General features: G+C 40.0%; 1 protein-coding gene across 1 annotated transcript; it reads left to right on the top strand.

The window, feature by feature from the left end:
• The first annotated feature begins 8,663 nt into the window (after positions 1-8,663).
• atp5if1a (ATP synthase inhibitory factor subunit 1a) lies at positions 8,664-11,185 on the top strand. Its single transcript, XM_080442350.1, has 3 exons — positions 8,664-8,789; positions 9,239-9,351; positions 10,084-11,185. Exons 1-3 carry the CDS (start codon positions 8,718-8,720, stop codon positions 10,223-10,225), a joined length of 327 nt encoding a protein of 108 aa, XP_080298476.1. The 5' UTR covers positions 8,664-8,717; the 3' UTR covers positions 10,226-11,185.
• The last annotated feature ends 162 nt before the right edge of the window (positions 11,186-11,347 follow it).

Raw genomic sequence — 11,347 nt, 5'->3', positions numbered from 1 at the left:
CTGGAGTCGAGGCTTGACCATGCTTACATTGTGGTTGTTTGAGTTATCGCCATTATTAGTACTACTGCTATGATTAAGTTTAATGTTATCATTATTGTTGTTTGTATCATTATTATTATTACCTTTTATTTAATTTACATTTTAGCTCATATTTATTTATTGTGTCCCTCATGACTTTAAACTGTTTTATTATGTGAACAATGTGTCATCGTCACCCACCCTATCTTAAAAAGAAAGAAAGGAGAACAAAAAATCAATAACACAGTAATTGTGTGATGTGACGTGAGCTAATTGGACTCATTGGGTCAAAATGGTGATGAAGGTGGTGGCAGTTCCACCGCCCTGCCCTGCACTGGTTGTACAGAGCAGGGCTAAAACACCAGCACTGTCTGGGATGAACACAAGAGCAGTGCAGTCTGGTATATCGCTGGACAATGATGATACAAGATGGGGGAGGCGCAAACTGACAGACTCCGTTCTCGCCCGGCAGCCAGCATGATGCTGGCTCTTCATACGTGTGGATCTTGGGTCATCGAGAGACCCTTTGTCATCGCCACTTTAGTTTCTCAGCCTTGAGCGACTATGCTACATCTCTTGGGACTAAAGCAAGGCCCCCTGCTGTCACTGTCACAGTGACAGCCTAGGTCCTCAAGACTTCAACACGTTATTTGTGTTTTTAATCCATCAGTGTTGATTTACTGATGGTCGCTTGATGCTCAAGCAATTGACTTGGCAGATTTTCCTTTTCCTACCAACATTTTAAAACTTTTATAACATGTTCCATGTATTTACAGAGCACATAGATACTTTATGAGAATATTGTATAATGAAATCTGTATTAGTACCTACAGGAATTCATTCAATAGAGGTTTGTTAGCACAAGGCTCCATGTTTGGAGGTCTCTGTGACAGGTAGATCATCGTACTTCTAAAAAGCAGATGTTACATAGGATGAATAATAGCCTATGAATATCTCTAAACTGTGCTTCAGAATGAACGTTTGTACCCAGCGCAATACGTGTGGAGTGATTGAACCTCATGTCTTCTGTTACAGTGTGTTTTTTGATAACTGTTCTTCCTCTGACAAATGTACAGTTTTCATAGCACACAATGAATGTGACCTATTTCTAATAAAAACAAAATCTATATTACATTAAGCAATATGTCCTCATTAATTTCTAGTTTGGAAAGAAGTCAATTATTAATGTGGTCATTGAAAATAAGCTTCTAACCATGTGTATTTGTCAAGAAACATGAAATGAACATGCTTTTCCTTGTCTAAAATTATGACACATTCTAAGATGGAAATACTGCAGTGTAGAACAAAAGAAAATGGATGAATTAGCTATGCATTATTTATATTAAAGAAATCATGACCTGTCAAATTAGAAGCCTCTAGCACCAATTTACACCACTAAATATAGACATAATTCTCAGATAGAAAGATGACTGTAAGATTAAAAGCACAACACCCCTCTATTCTATTTTCTCACTTTGCAGCAAGGAAATCAAACAATAACAGAAAATAATGGAAAGCCACAGTGGGCTTTATTAAACACAGATAAATGTAGTTTTCCTGACTCTTTTCTCCAGTATTCAGACCACACTTCTCCTCTGCTTGTTCTTGCTTCATTTTAATTGGACCCCCATGTACTGTAATTTTGCTCCAAGGCATAAGGAAAAGATTTCCATTATCCGTCTGTTCAGCGCTGCTCGTTTCATTGGGTCATTTGGAGAGCAAACTGCATGGCCTGAATGAGAACCGAGCTCCAGGGATCAATGTTTCACTAATCAGATTGAAAGGGACGGATGTCTTAGGGTCCTGTTATAATAATGGGATTTGAGGTGATCTCAACGTGTCAGGCAACCTCTGGGGTCAGCACTCCACAGCGCATATAATATCACACCATTTTAACTTGAAGGCTTAAGAACCAATTTTCCTGTAATAATAATAATAATAATAACTAGCGCCCCAAAAAAAACAAGGATGCTTTACATTAACAAAAACAAAAAATAATGTAATTATTCACAAGAAAGCTCAGAGAAGGTTTTTGTTCTTTTAACCTTCCTCATCTCATTGTATTGAGAAAGAAAAAGCTATTATTTGATCATTCACTGAAACCTTTGTATTTGTTGGTTAACAACAATGCATTTGTCTTCTCATTTGTATGACACCCAGAATCAGCCTCTTAGCAACAATGTCAAATCAAAATCACAACATTATTTGACATTATGGGGGGAAACCCCCCCCCCCCCCATAGTATCAATTAGCAGTTTGCTGGTAATAGGAACAGGGCCCTGGATCTCACTAAATTAGGCTGTTGCTATAGAAACAGCAGAAGCTAATCCACAGGGTGGATGAGGGAGAGAATGTCTGTAGAGAGCTTTACAGATACACTGTCTGCTTCCATCTTCATGCATTCCATGTTTCAAGCCAGCAATCATCACCCACAATAATGTCATGGAATTGTTATGTAGAGTGCACAGCAGCAACAATGGTATGTATTCAGCCATCATCATCAACCTCAAGTGTGATGGATAAAGTGTTTAAATAGTCCAGAAAAGTCCAATTTATTTCACTGCAGTATTGATTGGTTGAATACTTTATTGGACAGAAATGCACACAGTACGGATACAGTCATACACTTGGGCTAAAAGGGTGGTAACACAAAAAGGTCCTGTGTATTCAATTCATCAACATCACCAAAATACAATATCATCAACAAATATAAAACACTATATGTACAGGGTAGAAAAGGTGGGGAAAGGGGGGTTAAAATGTGGGAGAAGTGACATTTACCTCCCCCTTTGGTCTCCTGAAAGATGGATTTTCAGGCCTGTTTTGAAGGAAGCCAGTGACCCACACTTTTTAAGGGATGGGTCATTCTGAGCCATACAGCAGAATTGTTAAATATTACTGTTAGACAGTCGCATCTTGTTTTTAAAGCTGTACTGCTTTAACTTCCATATGGTTGCGGTTTGTGTTACGGCTCTGGTGGTGTGTGTGCTTATATGTTGCCTGTTCTCTCCTGTCTCTAGGTACTGCTGTTCCCTGCTGTGAGGTGCAGAGAGGGACTGACTGAGCACACCACTGTTCAATCAATTCATCAGGGCTTAGCTGTTAAAAACCTGGGTAAGAGTTCAGACCATGGTACAGAGAGGGCCAGTGGGCCATTTGGCAACGAGGAGCTGCTGTCTTATTTTTCTACAGTAAACAGGTGTGTATTATGCACTAGAGTTAAGGTAGATATAGGTAGGTATATGGAGAGAAGTGTGTGTGAACTTGAATCCAAATTTAATTTGTGCATCAATACAGCCAGGGTTTTTGCTGACATTAGTGGTGGTTACAGGTAACTGAGAGCATAGTAAAGATTCAAGAATGAACAGAGAGTTGTGAATAACATTCCATTTGAACCCTAACCCTTAGTGTGTATGACCCAGTACAGCAGTTTGGGAGTGTTTGATCACAATCATGATTTGCACTCATGCACAAAGTCTATGTCCATCATAACATGCACAAAGTTAGAGTGCTTTACATAACATTTAAGAAATAATTGTAAAATAAAATCGGCAACTAAATAAAACATTAAAAGCAGTGAGAAGGGAAGCAATTAAGGCTTTTCAATAAAAGTACATTTTAAGAAGGGATTTAAAAGCGGACAATGATTCCGAAAGCCTGAGCTCCTCGGGCAGGTCATTTCAGAGTCGAAGAGCCCTGACAGCAAAGGCACAGTCACCCCTTCAACTCGCCTTCCCCCTCGTGCCACCCACTGGGGTGACTTTGGTGACCCCATGGCCTAACGCCACCCTAAGGCAGCTTTTGCTGTTGTTTACAATAGGCCTATGTTGATTTTTTTCATTCTATCTTCACCAGTGAGAGTACAAGGCTTTAAGTTGGTCCAAGTTGGTCCAAGCCAACTTTGGTCTGTTGGGATATAGCTACAGTAGGTGGCTGTTAGACTCTCCAGTCTTGTTTCCACGTGGCTGAGAGCAATGTGCATGTGTCCGGCTTGCAATCACTCTCAATCTCAGTCTGTCTGAAGTGCGTTCATTGGAGGAGGGTATGGTGTCAACGGAAACATGATTTTGATCATTAATAATGTGATTCTGTTTCCTGTTACTGTTGAGCAGTCTAGCCTTGGGTTGAAATGAGCCCCCTGGTCTCTCATATCGAGTGACACATCCACAGGCGTTTTGCTAACGGTCCAGTTGTTGATGGTTGGTATTTAAGGCAATCACAGACCACTTATCATTATCAGAATCAGGAAATCATTACCGTATGTATCAGAGAGAGATGATAGTCATTCAGTGATTCAAAAGGAGAAATTACGCACATCTATGCCACTTTAGTCTTGGCTGTGCTTTCAGTCTCTCTCTCTCTCTCCATTCCCCTTGATTGGTGTTGAATTACCCCCCCCCCCCTGTACCTCTTGACTCTTGAATGGAAAACTGTCAAAGTGTGGCAGGTTACCGTGCTGTTTCTGCGTCATAACTAAATGCCAGCAGTGTTTTGAGAGTGGTTCCCTGGAGGGAAGCAGACTGGGGACTTGTCTCCATTCTGGTCCTATATGTTTAAGCCACAGGGGCCGTCTGGACCAAGGCAGGCTAACAGACTTGGACACCTACAGAGGGCTAAAAAGAACTTTAGAATACCTTTATACCTTTTAATACCGTTTGCTATATAAGGCTACACATTGCGTGTAACGTGAGATAGGGAGTGGGCGGGATCAAATGGTTGCCCCCAGATGAAAAGAGAGTCAACATTAAAGCATAATGGATTATAATAATCTTATAAGGTATTATAATCAATGTTATAATGCATTATAGTGTGAGTATTGGTCACCATAAGTGGTCATTATGTGCTTTAAGTTAAATAACAGACCTTATTTAGTGACTTATGATATATTATATTGCATTAGTGATTATAATGCATTTTTAAATCACAACAATATATTACAACTATGAAAATTATAATACATCTGTCCAAAAGAAAAAGTCAGTGAGTGACCAGTAATTAAATATTATAATACTTGACCTTTTGGGTCATTATAATTATGTGTGTTTTGTGTTATGATTGATTGCAAATGTATGAGTCTTCCAAAGTATATGCGTTTATTTGATTTTCAAGGAAGCCATTGGATTTTAATTACATAGTTTTTTAGCACATTATGAAACTCAACCTAGACTTGAAACTTGATTTCCTGTTGGCCTACTATAGTCCCTGCAAGCTGTAGATTCTGTATGTACCACAATTATGATAATCCTGGGTTTTGGCAAGCGATCTTATGAGTAGGACTGAAACAGTACACATTCTGAAGTTGTGAATTTAGAAGGTTGTGTTTCCAGTCTTTGAAATACTAATGCAGTTAATTTTGTACATCCATCCATAAATGTATTTCACAAATAAGATCCAATTGCTATCATTATCAGGAAATACCTTTACATCTTAATACTCTTATATAATATATAAGTTAACACACAAATTATATCAGAGCAACACAAGGCTATTATATCACTTTAACCTGACTGAATAGAAGGTCACAGCTCTGTATATCCATTATACAGTATACTTCTCAGAGGTAAGAATGCATTTAAGATGAGAGAGCTTTAATATGCAATTAATTATTGTGTAGATGAATAAAAAAATTGTGTAGAGTTTGGGAAGTGCATCTCATTTATCGCTTTAAATCAGTTTGCAGATTGCTCTGCGACAATGGTACAACAAAGTAAAAATTAGGCAAGTCCACCTGAATGGAAGCATGCAAAATCATATGAAAAAAATATCCTAATTACATTTAGGTAATGTTACACAAAACAATACTGCAGGTTAACGCTGAGGAGGAGCAGCATGGCAGGGCTGCTGTGAAAGCGAGGCGTTCGTGCAGAGACACTCACTGTGCCACATCTTGTAAGCTCTGTCTCTGTGTCACCTTACTTTGTCTTTGCTCAGGTTGGTGCTGCTGCTGTTGCCAGGATACTATTACCTATGGCAACACTTCACCCAGCGAGGTGAGCTGCAGTGAGCAAATCCAGTCTGCTCTGAGCCAGAAGTCCATTTACAGGTATATCCACACACACACACACACACACACACACACACACACACACACACACACACACACACACACACACACACACACACACACACACACACACACACACACACACACACACACACACACACACACACACACACACACACACACACACACAGAGAGGTGCATGCACATTCAAAATGTGTCATGGTTTAAAGCAGGGATCTTCAACCCCTAGGGGGTCCTCAGAGATACTCCAGGGGGAACTTTATTTTTATTTTTTTTACATTAACCACTTACTCCTTCGCATCCCTATTCTGAGGGGAACATTAGCTGAAAATAGCAGATCTACAAGCTCGCAACGCGTCTGCGTCGCGTTGTGAGCTTGTAGATTGGCCATTTTTGGCAAAGAGGTTTGGTGTACAGGCAAAAAAGAACAGGCGAAGTACAGAGCCAAAGGTGAAGTTTACAAAGTATTGAGGGTTTAAGTGGTTAAATGTCTGAAAACACACATTTAATATATCCAATAAGTGGTAGTGGGGGTCCCTGCTTCATCTCTCTCTCAGCTAAGGGGTCCTTGGCCTGAAAAACATTGTAGAATCCTGGTTTAAAGAGTCCTTCTTCCAAGCAATTTGATGTCTTTTGACAAGACATGAAAAAGAAGAACAGAGGAGCAGTCTATGTCATCCAGCCAGGGAACACCTCCACCAACTCAATGACCAGAGAGAATGAAGGAGCAGTGTTATAAAACAACATCCGGGGATGAGCTTTGTCTGTGTGCAAGAAGGGCCCTATACATCTGTGGCTCTCCATGATGAATCATCTGTGACACACACCCACTAGACTTCTACCTCTGTCAGTGTGGGAAAGCCTCCCTTTGTGTCAGGGTTGTTAGGTGTTCCACACCCAGCACTTAATGGCTGAGTGCTCTGCCCTCAGCATTAGGGCTTTATGCCTGTATCACCGGAACTAGATCGACACAGGTTACGACCGGTGGTTAATACTACATAAAAGAAAACATACTGAAATGAATTAGACAGGTCTTTGCAGGCTTTTAATTTTATTATTAATGGGTAAGGTGTTCCCTTTTTACATCTTTATTCATCAAAAATGTGGAATGCCCTACCAAAAGGAGTAAAGGAGTGCAAAACCCTACTCACTTTCAAAACTGCCCTAAAGATACACCTTCAGGAGGCTGCAATTCGAAAATGGCCCCTGTCTAAGTCTTAACCTACCCCCCCTACCCCCCCCCCCTCCTTCATTTTCCTCTTTTGTATATATATATATTTGTTTTTTCTCTCTTCATACCAGTAACCTGAAAGCTGATTGTATGACATTCTGTATAGTAGTGTGTATATCTGCCTGCCTCTTATATTTCATCATGATTTGTGTGCATGTGGTTCTCATCTTAAACAAGCTTAGTGCTTAATGAGAGTTCCAGTTTTGTAGACCTTGTATTGTGAATTTGTACTTCCATGTACTGTTATGTACTGTCATGTACTATTCTCATGTCTTACTAAATAAACTACATCAATCAATCAATCAATCAATCTGTATCATACAGAGCAAGTTCCATACAGACTGGAACTTGCTCTACCAGTAATGTCACCTGTAGCAAATCCACTTCAAAATATGTGTGAACTCTGGACTGTGTAAACACTGTAAACTATTAGCCATATCACTCAAGTATAGTGAAACTAAATAAAATAATCTGAGTCTCCAAGAAAGTCGACCTTTGTACTCCTTTTGTTTAAACTGTTATCGAGACATGCACCAACCCAGTTGGTTGAATGATAAGAAAACAAATTCTATAGTGCTGTGACCAGGCCAGGTGCCACACAGCTGTGCTGCGGTATCTTTGCGTTATGACTTTATTTATTCATTTATTATTTTTTGAAGGCGTTTTTTTGTTTTTGTTTGCAGCTATCAATTTAAAAAAGCTTTTTTTGGCACGATAAAATATGTTTTACATTGCCAAAGCTTACATATAACATAAAACAAGTCATAACATTACGTATACAGAGACAACAAGTGAATAACATACATCTTAACAATAATGAATAACAAGCAATATAGTAATAATGAAAACAAGTGAATAACAAACAATGAGACAATGATGCTTGGCTCTTCTGTCCACTGGCTGTCCCTCAGTTGATGACAACTCCACACATAATTGTGCAGCCAAAAAGGCATGCATTTAGAATGTTCTCCTATACATAATGAGGTGATGACTTATTAATGGTCGATTGATGGGACATTATTTATATTTTCTTTCATTTTAGGGAAGAATGATGTTCTAATGTCTTTATATTTGTCACATTGTAACAGGAAGCGTAGCTCTGTCTCAACCTCCCCTTGAGAGCAGAGCGAACACAGTCTGTCTTCTCTAATAGGCAGCCAGTTCTGTTTGTGTCTGCCTGTTTCTACTGCCAGGTGGTGGTCACTGAGTCTGTACAAAGTCAACGTCTTCCTCAGTTTTGGATCAGTAAGTAACAGTGGTCAGGTAGTCTGCCACTGTGTATTCTCGGTTTAGGGCCAAATAACAAATAGCATTCTAATTTATCGCCACTAGGCGGCAGTAGAGAGTCGACCAGACTGTGTACCACGCCCATGGTCTCCGTTCTGTTCTCCCAGACCAGACCAGTAGTTGTGGCAGTTCTCTGAACTGAACGTGACACAGACAATGGCGAGGCTTCTCACTAGACCTGTCTTTAGGGGCTACGTCGCCACCCAGATCCGAATGTCCTCTGACCAGGTAAATGGAAGGTGACTTGTGGCTTGCCGAACGATACGTTTTGTGTAAGTGTAAGCTGGTGGCGGCTCACGAAGGCATTTAAGGCCAGCTATTAGGAGCGAGTCACGTAAAAAAGCAAGTCGACGTCGACCTGAAACTGGGCTGTTGTTTGCTCCGAAAATAGCCGATCTATATACAAGCTTATAACGCATTGCATGAGCTTGTAGATCTGATCTTTTCGGCGAGCGACACCGCCATACGCCCCCGGAATATAAATGAAGCGTATCACCACAACTTCTGATGAATGTGTGTGCTATATCTGAAACCTGCAGTGGAATTACTTGCTTTGACAAATAGGGTAACTGTTATTGAGGATATTTGGACATCACATTAGAGCTACCTCTGTTATTGGTGGTCTCTAGTTAAACATTAATAACGATATAAAGCACCATTCTTTCATGATATTTTAGCTCGGTGAGCTGGGCAAAGGAGCAGGGAAGGGAGGAGGTGGAGGAGGCTCCGTCAGGGAGGCAGGAGGAGCGTTTGGAAAGAGACAAGCTGCAGAGGAGGAGAGATACTTCAGGTACCCGTTAACCCCTCCCCTCTCCTCTCCCCCTCTCGGTCCTCTTATGGGTTACAGCCTATGATGTCGATCTCTTTTCTCGCTCTTGAATCAATATGGACCAATTTGACTCAGTCACACAAACTATCAGATTAAAGTTGATGGCAGAATCCAGACCACACAACAACTGTTTGACAATCAGTATATGGTTGTCTTGTCACAATTATTACATAATTGTCAATTTTTTTTTTAGATAATCGCAATTATTTTGTCAATAGTTTCCATGTTCATACAAAAACAGCAGAAATAGCAGATCTACAAGCTTACAACACGTTGCTTGTTTATCAGCTATTTCCGCTATTATGTCAGTAATTTCTTGGTATAATTCAGTTATTTGTCATTTCTGCCTTTGATGACGAAGCCTAAAAGGCAAACAGAAATGTAATTTCTATTCATTATGTTCCAATGTTCAATGCCAAAAACACAATTAAATCGTTAATCGCAATTATGTGTGTGACAATTAATCGTCAACTTAAATTTGTAATCGTGACAGCCCTTGTGTGTAGATGTTGTTATTATTGTGCTTTGTGTCATGCCCCCCCCCCAGTTTTGCTCTAATTGTGTGCTCTTGTTTTCAAACTTCCAAACTTGATGTAGGCTTCCTTATACCATATCTCATATGTTGTGTATTCCGTATTATTCAATTAAAAAAGATGTACCCCTCCTCCACCCAAAACCTTTCCAATGTTGCAGGCAAAAGGAGAAGGAGCAGATGGCAGCGTTGAGAAAACACCACGAAGAGGAGATCGATCACCACAAGAAGGAGGTGGAACGTCTACAGAAGGAGATCGACCGTCATAAGGGCAAAATCAGGAAGCTGAAGCATGATGACTGATCCTGGATTATTATCTTATCACTGCTGTTCATCACCCTCTAACCTTAAAAGGAAAACTCCAACATGTTTGTAAAGTCAATGTTCAGAGGATGTGTGGACTCATGGGTGTAGGCCTACATTGAGGCAGGTTCTGTGCCATTATCACATAGAATGAGCTCAGTTTTACTACAGTTATGCCTGATGACGTTATGAATAAAGCATTATTTTTTTCCATTATAATGTTGTGGACATTTCCCCCTAAATCTCTTTGGTATAAGATGCCCACAAACTGACATTATTATTATTCATGTCAATATCTGGAGATCTTTTAATCATATATTTTTCAAAGTATTGCTAAGGCAAGGCAAGTTTATCCGTACAGCATCTGTCATGCACAAAGGCATATGACATGAGGGGATTTTTATCAAATAGTTTTTCTCTGTTATCAATGGTGCAGGGAAATATGTGGCAATCACACTGTACATTTCAAGGGATGTGTGAATTCTTAATTGTTTAAGCTAAAGATAAACAAGCCTTATTGGGCAAAAGTTATGACAGTCAAACTTTAAACAGTGGTTGGTTACATTAACAGAAAACGGAAAAGACACTAGTATTGAGTCCTGAGGGACTCCAGTTACCCATATGAGGTTTAAGTGGTTAAAGCACTCAATGATCATATTACACTGAACACCCATGAGGATTAACATTCCCATTTAGAGTCCCAGACCTCTCTGTTTTCAGCCTCTGATCATGGTACACAATACACGTTGATTTAGACTTAATTGAAAAGTACTCGATGCATTTGGAGTTAGGTTTTAATCTCTTCCATAACTATTGAATGGAGTGATTCATATTTAGATCGGGTGATTCAGGTCACGTGACGTGCTGTCCTGCGCTACCACCACCAAAACCCTCCACTCGGATATTTGAAAATAGCCGATCTACAAGCTCACAACCAGAGTTGCCATGTCCGCTTATTATAAGCGAGCGGGGGAAGGACCCCCAAATTAATGTAGGCCCTGGCCCCTATTTGTCCACGTACCCCCCCCCCCTCATCTAAAGGTATTTTGTGACCCCTGTACCAAATTAGTGTTAAAGGTTTTCCAAAAAAAGATTCAAAATGTTTAACCTTTTTTCAATATA

This window comes from Gymnoscopelus braueri (genome assembly GCF_963280865.1).
Source record: "Gymnoscopelus braueri genome assembly, chromosome: 11".
NCBI classification, from domain to species: domain Eukaryota; kingdom Metazoa; phylum Chordata; class Actinopteri; order Myctophiformes; family Myctophidae; genus Gymnoscopelus; species Gymnoscopelus braueri.
This window is presented reverse-complemented; position numbering and strand designations above follow the sequence as displayed.